The sequence below is a fragment of the Phalangium opilio genome, unplaced genomic scaffold, assembly GCF_054372755.1.
Source record: "Phalangium opilio isolate 3A_F unplaced genomic scaffold, DU_Popi_V2 ptg000013l_1, whole genome shotgun sequence".
Classification (NCBI taxonomy): domain Eukaryota; kingdom Metazoa; phylum Arthropoda; class Arachnida; order Opiliones; family Phalangiidae; genus Phalangium; species Phalangium opilio.
In genome coordinates this window covers 10,288,492-10,309,131 of record NW_028324148.1, presented here as the reverse complement: position 1 = coordinate 10,309,131, position 20,640 = coordinate 10,288,492, and the positions used below count along the sequence as shown (strand labels likewise).

Sequence of the window (20,640 nt, the reverse complement as noted above, 5' to 3'; positions counted from 1 at the left end):
CCGTTTCACCATATCTCCAACATAGGTCGGCCCAAATTGTTGGTAAAAATCTTCGGGCGTTGGTGTCCCCGCAGCCGTTTCGCTTTTGAAAACCTTTTGCCGAGGCTCGGCTCGTTTAGGCGTAGTAAAAGAACTGCCCGAAGCGCTTGTTGTCGGTGATGGCGTGGCATAGCTCGGCCATGACAATTGTTTTTTTCGCGCGGGCATTTTAGGGGTGACCGGTAATGGCGGCGTGGGGACATTAGACATTGCCTGTGTTACGACCTCAAATTTAGGTAAAGGAATTTGTTTCTCGATACTTAAATATTTCTTAAAAGCGTCTAAATATTTATATAATTTATCGTAGGCATTCAATGGCGATTTTAAAATATCCTCAATCTCTCGGTCCAAAGCAGAGTGCTCTTGGGCAGCTGTTGAAGTTACTGCGCTAGCGGGCACGAGAACCATTTGTTTCATAGTTTAGCAGCTATGGCTTGGACAATCGAAGGCAAGATTGCGGCAAGCAACGTCGTAAGAAAACCACCTGATTGCTGCAACAACAGCTTTTTTTTGCTTTTTTGCGACAAGGTACTTGATCCGAGTTGTCTAATAATTTTCTTGTACTTTGCTAGCTTTTTCTTGCGATCTTTACTCAAATAAATGCCCCCGCCCTTTAAATTCTTACAAATTGTCTGAATGCTCTTTAATTGAGGCGCGCTACTATTGTTTAAGAGGGTTCGCCGTTGTTTACAGCTAGTTTGACGCAAACTCTGTAAATAAGGGACAAATTTGGCAAACTTGGTCGAGGGACGCGCTACGACGAGCCGGGAGCGTTTTGCTGATCGACGTTTAACGCGTGGGGCCATTATTCAAATGACAATTAAATTTAATCGACATAGACATACATAGGTGATTCGTGAGGTAGAACTCGCGACCTTAATCGTAAATTTTCCGGAGTTTCTTGTTTTAAATCAATTAACAAATAGCTATAGGGTTCTCTAGTGGCTAGTCTGTACGCCTCCGTAATACGCTTCGGGTTATCTGGACTTATTTGTTGCGCCAAATATCTAATAGAGGCGACATCTCGAGGATTTTTCATTATTATAAAATAGGAAGAGTTTTGAGAAATTATCCGCGATTGGCTACCCTTGGGAAACAGTTGTTGAGTAATAATAATAACCGTATACCCTAAATGATGCGATGTCACGCATACTAAATCGGCAATATGAGTTTGTTTAAATAATTGGCTAGCTAAGTCGTCTAGTATCAAGTAGGAGTCGCGATGAGTCTCCCAAAAATCCGGATCCGCCGTTGGCAAGCCTTGAATAAATTGAATTCCCGGAATCAATTGTTTCAATTTTTCATAGTTTGGCTGCCAGGCGGCGTAGCAATAAATAACCTTTTTATGCGGCGGGTCAAACATAAGCTGATGATTTTGCAATAAGTTACTTAAAAGAAAACTCTTCCCCGCTTGCGTTGGCCCCACGATTAGAAACTGAGCGGGTGTTTGGAACTTTAAAGAATGCGAGACTGACTCGGTTGGATTCATCTTGATTAATAAACATTTTTATTTTAATTGACAGTTTATATATATATAATCAAAAATACAATTAACCCAAAACCCAAAGACCCTTAATAAACACAAATTAAAAAATATTTAAACAATATAAACGAAACCCTTTTACCCAAAAAAAAAAATCCCCTATGAAGTAATTGTTTTTTTAAAAAGTTTCTCTTCTAATTCCAGACAACGCTGGCGGAAGCGTTGAACGTTGAGGAGGTTAAAGTTGACGCGAGACTCGGAGGGTAGTTGGTACACACGCACTACAGAAGAAAACACGACGGATTTATGCGCACGCGCACTTTTTCGTTTCCCGACCGCTCGTTGTTGGTGGCTGGGCATGTTTGGATTAGAGGCTCGCAAACATCCTCGCCCTCGCTGGTCGGGAATTCGGGAAACCCCTGACGCAGTGGTTTGTTGTTGCACGGTTTTTTGGAAACCATCGGACACGATGGGCTGTGTTTCCGATGTTCCCTCGATGGATGGTCCGTGCAACGCCACTGGTACAAGGCGATGCCGCAAAAGGCGCAGCGCGTCGTCTGTGTTTCTACATCTGCAAGATAGAAACCGTCTTTGGCCAGGGCTTCGATGGGAACGCAAGATTCCCACAAGCCCTCAAAAGTATGTCTTCGCCTAGCCTCGTAATTCATGCGAGAGAGATGTTGAAGCGGGTGTTGCCTCTTTGAAACCGTAGGGTCGACTGGTTGTCAAATCGGCGTTCAACAATCTCTTATTCGAGGTTTGGCGAAATCTTTTGGTGATTTTAACGGCCTCTAGCTGCAGCTTGTATTTATCCCGTTTAAAATTAAAAGGGACATTGACTGTAACTTCCTTTTCCGGATTCATCGCTACACTTTCAAAGGTTTCAAAGTCAAGTTTTTCAAGATTTTCTCGATTTAACGTCAACCCTTTAATTTTCTTGACTTCTTTTCCTTTGCTAGTGCGAAACGAGTAACTTTTGGCACCGGTACTACAAAAGGAAGTTATATAATCACCGCCGAGTTCATCCGCCCAGCAACCAATATGATTGCCAGTTGGAATGTCAAACTTTCCCGGTAGATGGCGGTAGATTATCGAGTCGGTGTCACAATACAAGGCTGCGCGGTCTAATTGAAGCAGCATCTTGTTCAATTCGAGTCGCCCGTAGCAAGAAACAAAGCTCCCCACAATGGCCGACCCCAGTTTGTAGTCCGAAACGTAATCGCTTTTGGCTTTGTACGATAAAAGAGCGATCGACTCCGTAACTGGCCGTAAGTCGACTAATTCCAGAGTGTAATCGCTCGCGTATCGTATCAATTCGTAATAATTGTTGATAAAGATGCTGCGAATCTTTCCCGTATTCAGAGCCATGCGACCCCAAAGAGAATTTAAATTAATTTTAGCGATATTACGCAGTGAAGGATTTGATTGAATATCCGCCACGGTCAGAGAAAGCTTTTCATTCTTGTTTATATCAGCGATATACGCCTCTTTTTGCAGAGGCGTTTGAGCGTGAGCGGGAAATCCGGAATTCTTCACTTTTAGGGCGATAAAATCAGTCATGTACTGGGCAAAGAAATATTCCGTTTTTGGATAATGGTACACTTCGAATATATCGAGGAGTTTATAACCATGTTCCATAGCGGCATAGACTTCAACCGTTGGCCAGACTGATTCGAAAGCCCTTTCGTTGACAGTGTGATCGCAGATTTCCGCTCGCAATTCTAGACACGTGCGACAGAGGGCGTAGGCTAATTTACCACCGCTGCGGAAGGGAATTAAGGGGATGTGGAGATCTCGAGGGGGAAGCAGACGACAACTCATAACGCCAAAATACCACCCTGGCGATTTGTCAAAATCTCTGCTATAGATTATGGGGTGGCCGCTAGGGTACGGACAATCGCGACAAACTTTCGGGTACAAAGAAATAATATCCTTGTAGAAAATTTTCTCCTCACCTTGCACGTGGCAGTTAAGAACAAAATTTTCCGTTCGTCCCCCATAGAGAGCGCTACGGGCTGATATTTGAGGTCGAAAAGTTAAACTTTTGCAGAAAGCCTTTGCTTCGGCGTTTTCTTTTAAAAGCTTAGCAAATTGACACTCAAAGATCGAGGTATATTCATACCCGACCATCTTCTCTTTAATAAACAGCTCTCTATCTAGGGTCCGCTCGTACAGAAATCTGTTGCTGGCTTTGAGTTGGGTATTGTAGGCATTGAGTTTTTGGCATGGACAACCGTGAAAGTAGCAACCGTGGAAATCGTAGATTTTGGGAGGAGTTTCGCTATAGCCGTCGACTAAATAGCGACCCACGCGGTACTCGCCCCCGTAGCTTAAAGCAGTGCGCAATTTTATATTTTCAGTTTTCTCCACCCAAGCGAGATATTTTAAGCTAATTTGACTGTGATTAAATTTTGCGTTATAGCCGTTAGAAGGAACAATACCCATGCTGTAAGGTTTATAGTAATTGTTAAGATAAATAGTGGTTAGAGCACCCGCCAAAGTAATATTTTTTAAGCAAAAAGGGTCTAATTTTGTTAGATCTACGTAAATTTTTCTAAAAGCTTCGACGCCTTGTCTTAGGACTTTGACGTCTTGAATGCAATATTTAATAAGCTCCTCTTTGATGTTGTAAATAGATCCTTCCATTGACGCGTACCAAGCTTGAAAATCTCGATAATCATTGGCTTTCATTTGAGCTACGTTAAAGTACGAAGCTTCAGGGATGACACCAATGTAATTAAGATTTTCTTCGGTATGAAAATCAAATGGAAAGAATCCTTTCGCCACATCGCCGAGGCTAAACATGCTAGTGAAATTACGCAGAGGTTGACTAATGTAATTAAAGCTATCGAGGAATCTAATTTGCGGTCCCTCGAGATGAATCATGAGAATTTTACTACCGTCAAAAATAACGGCAGGGGTGACGTGTCTATGGACTAAAGCGTTAAGAATTAAGAAGTTATCAAAAGCTTTCGCGTAATGAGCTACGACTTGAGTGTTAGTAAAGCGCGGTTGGTACGTTTTACGTTTCTGTCCAGTCAAAACTACCTGCTCGACGCTAAATAAATAATTTAAAAATTGCTCGACGCAATTGGCGCCGTAAAAAATTTTAGTTTCAAAGCCAGCTTCAGTCTCTACGTTGCAAACTAGTAAAATGGGGACGTGGATATTATTTCTAAGAATAGTCTCAATGTCGTAATAAATAAACCGCGAGGCTTTCATTTTGGTTTCCAAAGGCATAACAAAATGTTCACCTGGCGGATGAACTATTTTACACTGAGAGCATTCGGGATTGCAGTCGTGATCGTCACCCATCAGTCGCCCACATTCTAAACATCGTTTTTGGCTCGCGCAGGTGCCATTAAGTAAATGAGTTTCGTAGCAGGGGCCCGGAAAAAAGTAGCGGTGGCATTCGTCGCAACGTTTTAAAACATCCTCGTTGGTTAAATGAAAAGCTTCTCCTTGACACCGAAAACATATATAGGGTTTTGTATCCTCGGGGCATTTATGCTCTTTTAACAATTCGTATTTGTAAAAAGATTTTAAGCATAAATCGCAAGAGATACAACCCCCCATCATGCCGTGCCAAGTTTTCGCGGGGTGGATATGGTCGCCAATTTTTAATAAATAGATAAATTTAGGAGCTTGGGGTCCTTTGAAAAATATGGTAAAATTATTCGCAGCATCAATTATCACGATTCGATAATGGGGAGCTAAATAATTTTGAAATTTTTGAATATCTTCTAGAGTAACAAAACCTTCGGGGACTCCCGCTTTTCTGTGCAAGATTTTTGCAATATTACCCACAAGGGTGCTATCGCGTTTCAGTTTTTTGAAATTGTTCTGGTTAAAGGGCGGACCTTGCTTATTTTGTTGATAAAAATTGCGATCGGCCAGCTCTTTACCCAAAACTAAACTCCGAGCAAAACAAAGGTTATCATTATTCTCCATAAAAATAAATTGGTTATTTTGTTTAACGAAATAATCCAAATTAACCAAAGTTCTATTTTTTATAGATTTATAATAAGTTCCTATATTTGCATCGAGGTTTAGAAAAATTATATCAAACTGAAAATCTTCGCCATTAAAGACAAAGTCCCGACTAGATTGCGTTACTCTATAGATGGTGCGCATAATTCGCTTACTGGTGAATTTGTCAATTTTTATAAATTTAATATTAACGGGGGTCGTCAATCCGGGGGAGCTTAAAACAAATCGAACCCGATTATACCCGGGATTCTCGGTTACTAATTTGCGTATAACTTCGTCGAGAATTTTTCGAAAAATTCGAAAAAAATCTCGCGTTGGAATGTCTTCCAGATTTTTGAAAGCTATACGCAAATCGATTTGTTTACAATGCCACTTGCGACTCGTTTTGTCAATCTGTCGCTCAATTGTGTAGTACCGGTTTACCTGTGCGTGTTCCTCTCCGCCACTACCCTCCGAGTCACTCCCGCTGCTGCCGCTGCTCGAACTCATTTTTTGAATCTCTATCAGAAATAAAAAAAAATTGGAACAAAATTTTTGGTTTGTAAATTTATTGTTAATAAGATACTTACTTTGCTTGGCGGCTGCTGAGCGGCTTCTGCGTCGTTCTTCACGTCGTCCACCAAGCGATGGAAAGCGTTTAGAAGTTTGACGGCGTCTTTGTTTTTAGCGTCAACGACTCTTTTTAGCCGCTTATGTCTACACTCCCACAGTTTGTCCGCCTGGGCGTCTTTTATGTCTTTAAATTTATATATACTGATATCTATGTAGAAATCCCCTTTTCGCGGGGGGATTTTAGTTTCAAAATATTGCCCGTCGCTTCTCAAGCGATAGGACCCCTCAACCCCGTTGACGCCGACAACGTGTTTCTGCAACACGTCCTGGACAAACTCCTCGTCGTCAGAATCGAGGAGGATCTCAACGGGGTCGGGTTTTACAAATTGACTCAGCGTTCGTTGACCGTTGCTGGATCCTTGTCGATTATTAGGAGAAGAAGGTGGAGATTCAAACATAGATTGAGACTCTTGGTACTTGTTCATGGCTGGATCGATTGTGAGAATCCAATACCCATGCTCAAGCTTTTATACCCAAAATCTCAGGGCCATTTTTTTTAGAATACAGGCTTAGACATGGTTTTTTTTATTAAGAATTTAAAAAATATAATTATGTCTGATACGCTATTTTTAATTTGACCTAAAAACATTTTTTTATTGTGGAGTTGGTACTAAAGATTATAGAAGACATTAGGATATCTATCTATATAAAAAATACCTCTATAGTTTAATATTAATATACATTTATTTAGATTTAAATCATGTCAAAAAAACAATTTCCGTCCCTCCCAAAGTAATTAGTTTTAACCTTCACTAATAAATTGTTTTTCTTATATAAAGCGATCTCGTGAGAATTATTCAAATTATTCGAAACACGCCTAAACAAGTTTTTGCATACGAATAATATTTGTCCCCTTAGGCATTTATCAAAGTAACTTCTTTTTAACCTTCGCTAAAGGGTTTTTTTTTATATAACACGATCTCGTTTGAATTATTTAAAACACACCTAGCCAACTTTTTTGCATACGAAAAAAAACTTAGACCTCGGAGAGATTTTGTAATTTTATACCTATATATCTAATTAACTTTTTGGCTATTTATTAAATTTTAAAAATCTTGAAAGTATTGGCTAGACACTATTAGATTTGACCTCGCTAATTTTGTATATAAGCCCCGTGTTTCAAAATGAAAGTTATCAGTTGTTTAACTTCTGTTTCTGAAACACCAGTCCCAAAAACTTTAAGATGTCTTTCTCTACCGCTCCTCGTTTGCCCTGCCTGCCCGTGATTAAAATCCATCCGGCAGCGCTTACTCCCCGTCGCGCCACCCCCCAGTCGGCCGGACTGGACTTATATTGTCCAGTGGATACCGTAATCGACCCTCACGGTATCAAAATCGTGTCGACTGGGTTAGGCGTGATGCTGCCCGAGAACAGCTACGGCCGCCTTGTTGGCCGTAGCAGCTTAACAGCCCAAGGGCTGTTTGTCGCCGAGGGGACGATAGGTATGTTTATTAGTTATTTTATAGTGCTTAAAAGTATAATAATTCTTAACAATAATAGACGCCGACTATCGGGGACCCATAAAAGTCGTCATAGCCAACGTCGGGGACACCGCCTACAATATTCGGCGGGGCAATAGGCTTGCCCAATTGATAGTGACCCCGGTTATATTGCTAAGACCGGTGGAAACGGCGGTAAATATTTTCAAGTTTTTAATTTAGGTTTCAGCACGTAACACATTTTTATGTTGTTTCTAGACTTTGACCCCGACGGCACGCGGCAGTGGGGGGTTTGGGTCGACCGGTGTTTAATCTTTTTAAATGGTGGTGGGTTTTTCATATAAATATTTGTTATTGTATATATTATATTGTTTGTTATTAAAAAATCTTTATTTCTATATTTGTTATTCTTGTCAGACTTATAATTATAGGCTTATTTTCTAACTCCACCTTAATTAACCTATCCAATGATATTATCTCTTTACTTACGCTCCGCCTAATGTGACAAATAGGATCCAATTAAAACTGCCGCTTACCTCTCTAGTTTGTTACATATAGCACGTACTAGCAATTTAAATATCATTTGCTATCATAGCCCTCGCAATATGTTGTGCCTCATTTTCTTTTTTGTTTACGGGTTAATAGTCAACGTTTTGTTAACTCTTTACGAAATTGAACGGCGAAACAGAAAACAATTAGAAAATAAGCCCAAACGTCCCTCCGCCGATTGCACTTCCGAGTCAAATAACGATACAGGGTCAACGTGAAAAATGAACTCTTTAAAACATGTTTGTTTATCCTTGTTGGTTGTTGATTATTTTGTAATATATATTCTGTATTTATTTATCACCCATATCTGTACATCTTATAAAAAGTAAATATTTGATGTCTTAAAATCTGTGTTTTTATTAACTTTAGGCTTACAGAAAGCTGGAGTGGTTAAAGGGCAACACCCAATGTTAGCAAGCCAGGGAATGACGTCAAGGTTGACTATAGGTTTAGTTTTGGTTTAAGTTAAGAAGATGATGTCATGGGGGTTGAAACTAACAGCTCGGGCTAGTCCAGACTTGTCTGAAAAGTTTTGGTTTGAGTCTGGTGGATGGGGAGAGGGCGGCCATCTTGGGGTGGCGGCCATCTTGGATCCGTGGCTATCTGTATAGTCCCTACTACTGTTATATAGGTTCATGGTATTATTTAAGTAACTAGCATTTAGGGAATTGGCCCTGTAATCTCCCGAAAACATGAACATGTCTTACGAAGTCTTTAGACCTTGGCGTCACGTGGTACCTGTAACGTATTTCAAATGTGCTATTGCAACTTTGAAGACTTTGGGAAACATTGTTTCAATAGCTTTTAAAGTGTTATTTAGTATGGAAAAAGGCACACTTGAAAGGCGTCTATATATTAACAACCAGATTTAGCTGTGTCGTTAATGTTGTTTGTAACGCAACCACCTATCCGTTTGAAATTTTGAACGTGTTCTCCTGAAATATGTTCATAGGTATGGGAGACATATAAGCTTCAATGTGGACAAGAATGAATTCCTTTGCCCATTATGCGAAAGGCTGAGTAACACTGTGATCCCAATGGTACCTGCTATAAGCAGTCTGGTTCCTGTTGAAATGTATCAATCTTTTGACATTGGAATTGACGAATGGCTTACAATGGTTAAGAAAGCCGTAGAAAAGGTTCAAGTTCATCGCCTTAAAGATCCTGCTTCTGATGGTAATAATATTGCGTGAAAAAACGCCATGTGTTTAATGTAGAACTCTGTGCCAGTCGCGACCGTCAATTACATTTGTGAACTTCAGTTAATCATTTCGAGAGTTTCAAAAAAAAAACCTTTCTTGTTTAATTTCGTATAGAGTCTGGAGAAAAGTTCTTGTATCGTTTCAAGCCAACGTCTCTATCTGAAATTGGGGCTGGTCTTCCTAAAATAGTTGCTGAAAAATATCAATCTTTATTTGCTATGTATCAAACTTGCAGTACTTTATCGAGTACAATCTTGACTTCGGCAATGTCAACGCAAACGGAGCAAGGCGGCTTTACAACTGCCATGTCCGAAATGATGAAACTTTTTACACAGTCAACTTACACGGTATTTTATTGCATTTCTTATTAAAGGGAATGAGAAACTTCGTTTGAAAAACCTCTGATTTATATAACAAAAGATAGAATTAATTTCTGTCAATTCAAAAATATCAAGCTTTAATTCTCCCTCCGATTTCTGCTCGTTATTTGGCAATATGCATTTGAAAATGATTCATATGAAATTATTTGAAATCCACTTTTTATGAAAGGCTAAAACGTTTCCCGTAGGCTGACGTCACAGATATATTTTTCACGTGACATGGCGCCACTCTCTCCGCTATCAGACCCAGAGTTTAGACTACTGGCGAGAAGCTCGAGGCGCGTATAGGATTCCCGCGCTTTTATTTCCCCTCACGTCATAGTGATGTCATCAAACGGGCAAACAAGCTCGACAAGACTAAATTATTGATATATCGAAACTGCAGAATTTTCGTGATTTTTCAATTGATTTTAAAAATAGAAACTTGGTTCAATTATATTAAAAACTTGATATTTTGAAAGTAGAGACTCGAAAGTGTAACGTAATACCACTTTCGTCGTAAAATATGATATGAAATTGTAAATTCGCATACCCTTTAATTGAAGCGTCAAAATTTTTTTAAGTAGTTCCTCTACGCTGTAGCCCTTGCCACGACTCTATTGAAAAAAATACGCTGAAGTTAACGGTAGTGTACTATTTTTCGTAGGTGGGACTTGGTGTAAATCCACATTCGGAAGATGACCGTTTGCCGTTACTGGCCTGGTGGTCCTTGACATATACCATCCACAGTATCGAATGGCTTTTGAGAGATCAAGGGAAGCCTTTGTTCGGAAGCCTGTCGTTTTGTCAAGACCATTGTATTTCGGCTCTAACAAGATGCATCGCGAATTGTATACGTATATTTGAGAGCCAAGTAGTTCGAAGCCATTGTGTCCGCCTTCTTCGCTACTTGCTCTTGGCGGAACATTACGTCTCGAGTCCTTTTTCTATCATTGAAGTGGATGCGTTTGGCCTTCTAGTCTCTCTCACCATGGCTCTTCCTTCACTTTATATGAATGAGGAAAATTCTCTTAGCGCAGAGACCGCGACAATATTTGGAGTAAGTTGTAATGGCGAAAGATTCAAGTTCCGCCATTGTTATTGGAAGTACGGTCACAATTTTGTAGACACAAGCTAGTTCACAGCTTCCAGCCTTTGGCTTTAGACGCCATGTAAAATGAGAAGCAAACTACCCTCCTCTCAACCCCTACACGAACCGACCTATCAGAGAAGGGCTTTTTGAGGTCAAAGCTTTGTTTATTGTAAATAGTACTCTGCGGTAGCGATCCAAAAGTTAGTTATTGGTACTATGCTACTTTAGGAGCCTATTAACGCATGTTCCTTGTGCTACGGTCGTGAAGGTAATCATGCGCAGGGGATCTACACTATTCTGTGGTTAATGGGCTAAGGGTTCACATATTACGCAGCGCGAGCAAGCTTTAAAGAAGTATCTATGTTCTTTGGTGCCGTGTGCTCTAATCTATACATAAGGGACACAAGTGGGAGTTATGAAAGAAACAGATGGGAGGTTCAGACTATATATTTTGAGGAAAAGATTACTACTGTTATGTTTATGAGATATGTTCCATAAGAAATTACATAGTCATAGGGAACACTTTCAATAGACCAGTAAGTTGATGGATTTAGGTCTTTGGCAAACGAAATTCTGACGTTTGTTACTGAAAGGGTTTATTTATGATTGTGTTCATTTGCTATGATTTACGGAAAGAGAAAAACTGTATGCTAAACTACAAATGGCACCTTATAGAGTCGTGGTAACTGTATCCCGCGAGTATTGAATTGAGCCGGTATTTCTCTTCGTAACTTCATAGTATATACGAGACACTGTGTTGCCTTAGATCGTTGTTGGGTGGTATACAACCCTAGCACATGGGAAATTACACGTAGTATTGCAAAATGTTCTATGCCCTTATATATACCCTAAGAAATTAGCTGTAAGCACAACACTTTGCCAACTGTAACAGTCCTCACATTACTAAGGCTAGCAATAGGGTTCTGTAATCACTATTTAAATAAGGATTCACTTTCCAAGGGCTTTCATAGTTGCGGACAATGCTTTAATTGCACTTGGGCACACTCGAGACAAAACTAACCCCTTCGCAGACACAGAGATCTTATCTCTTTCATGCTTCTAGTTGGCTACCCCATTAGCGCCCCTTACCTTTAACCCCATCTGTAGACATTTTACAGAATTATGCATAAAATGTTTTTAGGGTACATCTAGTCTTGGCAACGCTGCAACACCCTTTCCGTTGGGCAATGCTATGGATTTATGCGTACTTCAGCTAGTCTATACTTTTCACGTTGTTCAAGTTCTATTGACGAAAGACTTTACTATTGACACGCTGGACGATGCTGATGAAACTGATATGGAAATTGACGAAACCGTCCTAGTATCTCAAGATAGCCCATCTAGCGAGTGTAAAATATCTAGTGATATAGTTCTTATTAATTTCTACGAAGAATTAATTACCGCTGCTGGAATATACAATCGACGAACGCCATCTGTCCACCTTTTAAGAAAAACCATAAAAAACGGAACCTTACCCTTTTTGCGATGCGCCGCTACCTTTTATCACTACGTAACTGATATCATAGCCCCACCTGATTTACTTGATGGAGCGTTTTGCGGCGATACCTACGAGGTATTATGTCAATATTTAAGCTTGCCAACTACGGTTGGAGATTTCTTGCAGTCGTCTCTACTTAGGCAGCTGGCTCTTGGGTGAGCTTAGCTACTTGTTAAGCCTTGGTTTGTAATGGTATTGATGACGTAATTGTCTTAATAGTTGGGCCCGACATGCCCGAGTAGGTTTCTTAGTTAATGAGGATATGAAAGAACAAACTGATATGCCTATGGATGAATCGGAATGGTCAAGTCCAAATGGACGATTAGTGCAACAAAGAAGTCTTGTTGTAAAGTATCCTGTTCCCGTAAATCAAGTAAGTATTTTCCTACCTTAAAATGGAACTTCTTCTCGCTATAACCAGGTGGTATCCAAAGCTTATGCCCAATCAAAAAAACCGGGGTATTGTGGGTAAATTTTACGTGTCGTGTTAGGCCTATAAAGTATGCTACTGTAGAGTCAAGCTTTCCATCTTCAAGGCTTTATAACATCTTAAATGGTGACGTTGTTTTCAATGTGGATGTTTTTAGGCTTACGAATTAGTGCGGGTCCAGTGAAGTTGTACCAATAGGGAGAGGGCAAACCCATTCTTGCCACGTCATAGGCTTATATCTCTTACCTCGATTCCATCCCCCTAACGGGGGAATTTCAGTATCGCGCCTACAAACGCTCCCCTAAGTAGAGGTATAAAATGATGTAGGATGTTTTTTCCCTCCCTGACAAACGCCCTCTCCCTATGCACTGTACTCAGCGTGGAAAATAAGACGGTGATAGTGGGTAAATGTCCAGTTTTAAAATTGCCTTCGCCTCAATCGCCAGTTTAAGTGGTCAAGTGGACCACCAAATAAATTCATTGCGTTTTCTCAACTTTTCTTCTACGCCTTGTGTCAAATTGATAGTCTTTTGTTCTGTGTGGTTTTTGAGACGGAAAAACCCTCCTATGTCACATTTCTTTCACAGGGAAATTTTCTAGTTGAAGGACACGTGTCCTAAAGGAAATTTTTCCTATTTCCGGCCCTGGTCAGGGACCAGTTTATTAGCTTGGGGATCAGACTCATTATTCAAATGTCCATTCTGAAATAATTACTTTTTCCCACTATTAGTCTTATCATTGTGTACTTGTGAAGTTATGATGTATCGAAAAATAATAATATTTCTAGCTTATACCTTTGCCTGACGACTACAGCGAGTTGATAAACAACGTATCAATGTTCACTTGTCCTAACTCGGAAGGTGATGACTGTAGATCACCCACAATGTGTCTGGTTTGTGGAGCGATTCTTTGCTCCCAAAGTTACTGTTGTCAAATAGAATTGGAAGGACATAATATGGTTGGTGCTTGTACAAACCATACCATATCTTGCGGAGCTGGTACTGGAATATTTTTACGGGTTAGAGATTGCAAGGTTCTTTTGTTAACGAGTTTAACTAAAGGTAAGTCTTAAACCTTAAAGGGACTGTAAAGAAGGCATCGGCGGGTGGGTAAAAATTATTTGAAATACGTCAGAGGCACGTGACCAAGGAGAGGCGTGGTTCAAAGAAGCTTAGTTCGTTTTATTTCGAAAATCACCACTTCATGGAATTGGCGCTGCAATCTCGCGAATAACAAGGACTAGATGTTAACTAGTCCCACTCCATGAGGAGTCTTTGTATCTTGGCATCACGTGATGGCTGTGACCAAATGTGGATGAGAGGGAAAGTATGACAATGGCCATAGAGCCTGTGTTAAAAAACGCGGACAACAAAGTTTCGCCAATAACTATTTAGTTTACTAGTGACTGATGGACTTGCAAACTCGCGACTGAAAGTAGTTCAGACATTTATGCTCCTTGGTTTAACCATAGCCCACTCGATCACGCGCATCACGACGCAAGCTGCTCGCGCTATAGCTAAATTACCGAGATTTGTTTTAAACGTATCTAGTTTTATGTGCTCTTCTATTGCTTCGATAACCTTACTTAAATCCATATTATACCTTCTAATACCTTTTAAAACATTACCAGCTACTCTGTCCTGACTACAAACACAAATCGAGGAAGTTCTAGCAGACGACGGTAACCGCGAAACCGCGAATTAACACAAGACCTATTTTAAGGGAGTGAACGGGCCCAGTATAGCTACGCCACTAAAACGGTCAACTACGGCGTAACTAGAGACGAGTCGGGTCGACTTTCTTTTCGACCCGACCCGGCCCGAGTCCAACTTTAAAATTATAAACTTAACCCGACCCGACCCGACCCGAAAAAAAAATTAAAATAAAAACCCGACCCGACCTGACCCGGAAAAAAAATTAAAATTAAAACCCGATCCGGAAAATTTTGAAATTAATTTTGCCCGACCCGACCCGAATCTGGTCGAAAAAGCCCGATTAAATCGGGGGCCCGACTCGTCTCTAGGCGAAACTCTGATGACTCGCGACTTTTGGCCATTTTCATACTTTTCCTCTCATCCACTTTTGCTGTGACGTATTTCAAATAATTTTTACCCACCCGCCGATGACTTCTTTGCAGTCCCTTTAATTCATGTAAGTCGATTTTTGGCACATAAATGTGCTATATCTTAACATCGCAGGATGTTTTGTACCTCCGCCATACGTGGATGCGTATGGGGAAACGGATCAAGGTTTGCAAAGGGGAAATCCTCTGCATTTGTGTCAGGATCGATATAAAGATATTCATCGAATGTGGCTCAGCCACAGTGTACCCGAGCAAATTGCGCATGCGTTAGAACTTTCAGCAACTTTATCCGGAAATAATTGGCAACTTATGTGAATTTATATCAGCATGATTTTTTTATGTTGTTTTGGTTTTTTTTTAGGTTCATTGTATAAAAAAACTATTTAAATAATATCTATATCCATATCCCTTTGTTGACTGAAGTTTCAATGCCAATGTAAATGACTTTCAGGCTTAAATTTTGATTTTAAATAAAATTATCATTTAGAACGTTTTTTCTGGTTTGTTTAATTTAATTTAATTCCCTTGTTGAACATAAAGGTATGTATGTAAAATGTGTTATGTAGAGGAGGAATCATGGAAGTCGAATCTTAAACTTTTTCTGGGTTACATAACCGCCCAATCGTATGACATGGAAATATAGTTCATGGGACTCTGGGCTCGTTAATTTTAATTATTTTGGACAATATTTTAATTATTATTACCCTTACTTCGTTCATTTATTTGTGGTACCCTTACTTCATACATAAACTGGTGGTACCCTAGCTTCATCAACTCGTGGTAAACGTACTTCATTCATTTACTAGTGGTACCCTTACTTTCATTCATTTACATTTCACGTTTGGTGAAAATTACCCTTACTTCATTTACGTACTTTTGTGGAAAATATATTTACTTCATTCATTTACTGGTACCCTTACTTCGTTCTTTCACTCGTGGTACCCTTACTTCGTTCTTTCACTCGTGGTACCCTTACTTCGTTCTTTCACTCGTGGTACCCTTGCTTCATTCATTCACTCGTGGTACCCGTACTTCGTTCTTTCACTCGTGGTACCCTTGCTTCATTCATTTACTCGTGGTACCCTTGCTTCATTCATTTACTTGCGGTACCCTTACTTTCAAGCATTTACTTTTAGTGAAGAGAACCATTTCTTTAATAGGTTCAGTGGGCTAATTAAGAATTTGGAAAGGCTCGTAACGCGTTGGGTCTTGTAAGTAAACTTAATTGTTTTTATCTCATATTATATTGGCCATAGATACATGGTTTTATTCTCAAATTTTCGTTATGGTGTGTTATAAAATAATAAAACGTGTAGCGTGGACCTAAAGTTACGTGTCTCTATACGCTTTATTTACTAACAATGAAATACATTGTTAAGTTGAGCCATCGAGTATTTTAACCAATGTCAAGAAGGAATGTTACGTGTTTGGTATTGTTCTGAAATTACTGTAATCATAAGTTTATAAGATATGTTCCGCAAGTAGGACACTACCTATACTTCGTACTTACTGAGAGCTAGTTCCAGAACGACACTAAACACTCGGTTTCGCAGTGCATCTTCCTGTTTAGACTGTAATAGGCCTTTGAAAGCGCCTCACCAAGCATCGCTTTACGAGAACTTATGACGTTACTCATAAATCATGCACTTCTCTCAGCAACCTGTGACAAACTTATGAAACATATCTAATGAACTTATGCTAACAGTAACCAGCTGATGTATCCCACAGTTTTAATTATCGAAAATGAGTGAACACAAGAAATTTCGCAGGAAAAAAATCTTTTGTAGCCCAACCAGGCCAGTAATTATCATGTATTTCGACTTTATTTCTTATATAGAAAATATATTTTTGCAGCACGACATCTAACAGACTAACACACGTTAGCATTCGAACGAATATGGCTCTTTTCCAGCATGTTACAACTTAGTTCCATAATTTACAATTGTAAACGATTGTAAAGTTTGGGAAAATGTAGAATAATGTTTAAAATAGAAAAATTTCCAAAAGGTTATTTATAAATGAAATATTTCTGGAAGTGAAGGCTTCCAATCGAATCTTCAAAACTGCAAATTAAACAATTGAAATTTTCTTAGCTACTGCTAACATTGTTGGATGGTTAGCAACTTCTTACATTCTCAGATGGCTTCCGATCGAATCTTCAAAACTGCAAATTAATTAAACTGCTAACATTGTTGGAAGGTTTCAAATCTTATCTACAAAATGGACATGAACGAATTTGAATTTATGGGAAAAGATCGATATTTTAAATATAGGTTTGCACTTCCAAATGGAAAATGTTATCCTCGATTTTAAATACAAGTCAATTTTTATAGGTACGCCGAAGAAACTCATTTGAATGTTAGAACAATTACGGTGAGTTCATCAACATTCTATCGTAAGGTCAGATGTGTTGTTGTATTCGAAGATGATTTTTCTTCGTGGCAATTACATTTTCTTATCTTCTCAGGAAAGTTGGGGCTTTGAAAAGAGAGCGAAGCAATACCAAACCATGGCAGAATATTTAAAACGAGCCTTCAACGTCAAGTATTTTTGTTATTGAGCTGTTTCGAATCGATTTATTAATCGAAGCAAAGCTTGGATATTCGGAAGTGTAATCTTTAGAACAATATGAGAGATATTCGTAGCTTTATCTTCTATAAAAAGTCTTATAGGCCTAGTTCTAAGGAAAAGGGAACTAAAAAACAATGAAATTAATTAAAATTCCTTCGGAATTCTTGTAGTACTATTTTTCATCATTTGGCTAGAACCGCGTTTCGCGGCTTTCAATTAGCCAGAGCTCTTCCAACTTTTGCCTAAGCGGGGATTGGAAAATTTGCATGCTCCAGTCTCTACGCCCGCTTTTTATTCCCTGGAATTTTGTCTTTAACACATTAATAATAAGAGAGATTTTAAATATTAATTTAATAATGCACGTACTTTTTGAATCGATTATTCTGCAGTTTTAAAATAATCGACTATTTTTTAAAACTATTCTAAAGTATTCTATGAATTAAAATCATTAACATCACCATATCACGATTCCACAAGGGGAGCTTTTCTAATTTTTTACCGTTATTTTTCTTTCGAAATCGAATATCTGAGCTATAGAAAATTATAAAATGATGTTAAAAATTGTTGATGATTTCAGAGTACTTTACGAAGAAAATAAAGTTAGCTATTTTGATCTTGATAAACTGTATGATCCTAGCTTCTCCAAGGTAGGTGATTACTCGACTGTTATTAAGTACGGAAGTTTAACTTTTTACAACCCCTTGCTCTATTGGTCTAGAAAGCGCATATTAACTTAATACCTACGCCACTCTCTCTTTTCGAAGGCCGACAAGAATATTTCACTCCTTCTTCACCCTATGAATTGAGCAAGACGATTATCGTTTCCGCCGCTCCGAAAAAAATGATGTCAAAAACCTTGTCCTTCGTCAGTATGGACTCGGAAGTAAACTACGCTTATAATACACGCTTTCAAATTGTTGCAGTTTCATTCTTGGTTCATTTAGGTGGTGATTTTAATGTTGTTAAGTGTGTTGCTTGTGTCGCTTTTGCTCGTCATTCATTCAGTCGTAATGAACAAATACAAATCGATGCCCACCAAGAAAGTTTCCAAGAAACTGGCCATCGAAACGATGGAAAATGTTTGGGAGAATGCGTCGCTTTTGTACGCTGAACGTAAGGAAACTGTCGTTAATATTTGAAAGAATTCACCTTATCGTACGCGAGCCAACCATGCGGAAATTGTGCTCCTCTTGATTGGTATTTAACAATTCGTCAGCGCTAACCAGCTTCGTATTCATGACGAGATTGTGTCCACATTACAAAATATGGTTGGCGCTATACTTGAAATTGTGTTTTGTAGCGATTCCCGCCGTTTTGCCCCACATTACTTCTCGTCTGCTAGTGTCGTCGTGGCTTATCGGAGTGACTTTCATTCTTTTTTTCTTGGGTTGTTTCCTGCGTACGGAGTTTACAACGGAAAGTTACGAGTTCATCGACACCCTCTCGGACTTGATCAAATCGGGAATTCCACCTATAATGATCGAAGGAACCGCAACTCTCGAGTATCTCAAATATTTGGTAAATAATCTTTCACGTGGTAAGTCCTCTGGATATTCTTCTGACGTCATTGGTGCGTATGTTTAGGGAGCTCAGGATCCGGTTGTTCAGGAATGGCTAGACACGCTCGATGAGGAGAATCTTTTCGTTAGTGCAGGTGATTATATCACGCTTGAAGGTTACCTTCCTATTCTTTCTGGAGAAAAGGCGCTGATTGTAACGGACACCTATCTGTTTTGGTTGATGGGCGAACTCCTGGATAGTGATTCTGAGAGTAAAGAGTTCTTCGCGGACAATGGAGGGCTCTATTTTTCGGAAAAGAAAGTTGACTTTGAATATTTGCATTTTATTTTCAACGCCTCTTGGATGAGAAGCAGTCCGCAAGTGCACGAGAACCAACAACTGAGGTCGGTGCAAATTTTACCGTAAGTACGTTGGTACTTATACATTTCCATGATTGCAGTGTCTTACCGCTATTCGAAACGCAAGTGTTCAACTATCTGGATTTTGAGATGCATCGTCTCATTGAATACGTCAAGTGGAAGAGATCGTTGAAAAGCATGACTAACTTGGACCTCAGTAGCGTCAGCGTTCCCTTTTACTTGCTTTTCATGCTGATGTCAGGAACAGTGGCCGTGGTCATTACCGAAATGTTCTTCAAGATATTAGCTTAAACTCAGAACTTTTCCCAAATACAAAGATTATTTTTTTTGTTTCCTAATATGTAATATCATGTCAACTTAACCTCAAATGTTATCTTCCACTTTTAGCGAAAATTGTGCACATATGATTGGAATGTATATTACCACTCGAGTATGAACTTCATTAACTTTCACATTTAAGATGAAATTCTATTAAAGGAAAAGTTACGTAAAGAATGACCTTTTTCTAAATATAAATGATAAAATATTTAAAAAGAATAAATCATCTCTTATTACAAAATAATTAGCATTTAATTAGTCTTAAAAATGAGGACTAGGGTTCCGCCATTGGTTTAATGGCGTCTGCTAGCCAGAACCTCTTACCGTTTACTTCTCTCAGCCTGTGAGGTTCGGTTTAGGAGATAAAACTAAACCAATGGGTCACAGTAGTTCTCGTTTTTAAGACTAATTATTTTGTAATATGAGATCATTTATTTTTTAATATATTTCCTTTTATATTTTCGAAAAAGGCAGCTCTTTTAAGGTATATTATGTTACCTGAACTTTTCCCTTAATTAAAATATTTCGAGCCGTGATTTTTGGTTTATTAGAAAACTAGTTGATAATAGTTACATGAGATGTGCTGTTATTGTCCTGACTACTTTTAATTTATAATTTTAACAATGTAAAGTCTAGTTGCAATTGCTAGAAGATTTATGGTTTCGGTGCTATAATATACGCCTCTATACGCGTAGTTTTTTGTGTGTGTTTCTTTCCATAGGTTGACCCAGCCCACAGACCTGTCATGTTATTGAACACTGTTGCAAATGTGATTATTCAAGGGCAATTGAATGCGACTAGTCAGGGAATCAAACGAGGTTTATTTTTGAAGGAAGGTTGTTGGAGTTGGGGTCAAGTCATTCCCGGCGAACACGGGGAAGGTGACGCCTACAGGGTAGGAGTGACGCTATGTGTCGTATTCCCTTAAAGCAAAGCCCGGGTCCTATGGATCCCTACAAGGTGCCTTTCCTTACAAACTCCAGTTTTGGCTATAATCTATAGACATTGAATCTTCAGATTTAACTTGAGTCTCCTAAATTAATAGATCGTACCATTATAAAAGACAATCTTATCGAATTTAAACTTTAATGGGG

At 39.1% G+C, this 20,640-nt stretch overlaps 5 protein-coding genes across 6 annotated transcripts in view; 4 read left to right on the top strand and 1 right to left on the bottom strand.

Moving 5' to 3' along the window:
• Positions 1–15,270, top strand: part of Ubr1 (Ubr1 ubiquitin ligase) — a 42,368-nt gene extending 27,098 nt beyond the window's left edge. For both annotated transcript variants that reach the window (XM_089864412.1, XM_089864413.1), the window contains exons 8-14: positions 9,065–9,288; positions 9,429–9,661; positions 10,341–10,733; positions 11,908–12,419; positions 12,484–12,637; positions 13,482–13,755; positions 14,893–15,270. In XM_089864412.1, coding sequence (XP_089720538.1) covers positions 9,065–9,288; positions 9,429–9,661; positions 10,341–10,733; positions 11,908–12,419; positions 12,484–12,637; positions 13,482–13,755; positions 14,893–15,092 — 1,990 coding nt within the window. In that variant the 3' untranslated portion in view covers positions 15,093–15,270. The remainder of the gene's footprint in view (positions 1–9,064; positions 9,289–9,428; positions 9,662–10,340; positions 10,734–11,907; positions 12,420–12,483; positions 12,638–13,481; positions 13,756–14,892) is intronic.
• LOC149708979 (uncharacterized) lies at positions 1,709–6,549 on the bottom strand. Its single transcript, XM_089864414.1, has 3 exons — positions 6,082–6,549; positions 5,936–6,012; positions 1,709–2,093 (listed from the first exon to the last, which is right to left on the bottom strand). The coding sequence occupies exons 1-2, from the start codon at positions 6,547–6,549 to the stop codon at positions 5,998–6,000; spliced, it is 483 nt and encodes a 160-aa protein (XP_089720540.1). The 3' UTR covers positions 1,709–2,093; positions 5,936–5,997.
• On the top strand, positions 7,308–8,459 carry LOC149708978 (uncharacterized). Its single transcript, XM_089864416.1, has 3 exons — positions 7,308–7,566; positions 7,625–7,758; positions 7,822–8,459. Exons 1-3 carry the CDS (start codon positions 7,308–7,310, stop codon positions 7,873–7,875), a joined length of 447 nt encoding a protein of 148 aa, XP_089720542.1. The 3' UTR covers positions 7,876–8,459.
• An 842-nt stretch (positions 15,271–16,112) lies between the features above and the next one.
• On the top strand, positions 16,113–18,586 carry LOC149708976 (uncharacterized). Its single transcript, XM_089863195.1, has 6 exons — positions 16,113–16,784; positions 16,871–17,050; positions 17,111–17,150; positions 17,245–17,321; positions 17,926–17,995; positions 18,067–18,586. Exons 2-6 carry the CDS (start codon positions 16,998–17,000, stop codon positions 18,457–18,459), a joined length of 633 nt encoding a protein of 210 aa, XP_089719321.1. The 5' UTR covers positions 16,113–16,784; positions 16,871–16,997; the 3' UTR covers positions 18,460–18,586.
• Positions 18,474–19,713, top strand: LOC149708975 (uncharacterized). The gene is made up of 3 exons (XM_089863194.1): positions 18,474–18,866; positions 18,933–19,252; positions 19,309–19,713. Exons 1-3 carry the CDS (start codon positions 18,585–18,587, stop codon positions 19,517–19,519), a joined length of 813 nt encoding a protein of 270 aa, XP_089719320.1. The 5' UTR covers positions 18,474–18,584; the 3' UTR covers positions 19,520–19,713.
• Positions 19,714–20,640: the final 927 nt, after the last annotated feature.

Excerpts from the sequence above, each read along its gene's own strand:
- LOC149708979 (XM_089864414.1), bottom strand. The coding sequence starts at position 6,549 with ATGAACAAGTACCAAGAGTCTCAATCTATGTTTGAATCTCCACCTTCT.
- LOC149708978 (XM_089864416.1), top strand. The coding sequence starts at position 7,308 with ATGTCTTTCTCTACCGCTCCTCGTTTGCCCTGCCTGCCCGTGATTAAA. Across the intron at positions 7,567-7,624 it reads TGTCGCCGAGGGGACGATAG|ACGCCGACTATCGGGGACCC; the intron begins GTATGTTTATTA and ends TAACAATAATAG. Across the intron at positions 7,759-7,821 it reads TAAGACCGGTGGAAACGGCG|ACTTTGACCCCGACGGCACG; the intron begins GTAAATATTTTC and ends TGTTGTTTCTAG.
- LOC149708976 (XM_089863195.1), top strand. The coding sequence starts at position 16,998 with ATGGACATGAACGAATTTGAATTTATGGGAAAAGATCGATATTTTAAA. Across the intron at positions 17,051-17,110 it reads GATCGATATTTTAAATATAG|GTACGCCGAAGAAACTCATT; the intron begins GTTTGCACTTCC and ends CAATTTTTATAG. Across the intron at positions 17,322-17,925 it reads AAACGAGCCTTCAACGTCAA|AGTACTTTACGAAGAAAATA; the intron begins GTATTTTTGTTA and ends TGATGATTTCAG.
- LOC149708975 (XM_089863194.1), top strand. The coding sequence starts at position 18,585 with ATGACGAGATTGTGTCCACATTACAAAATATGGTTGGCGCTATACTTG. Across the intron at positions 18,867-18,932 it reads TCGAGTATCTCAAATATTTG|GGAGCTCAGGATCCGGTTGT; the intron begins GTAAATAATCTT and ends GCGTATGTTTAG. Across the intron at positions 19,253-19,308 it reads CACGAGAACCAACAACTGAG|TGTCTTACCGCTATTCGAAA; the intron begins GTCGGTGCAAAT and ends CCATGATTGCAG.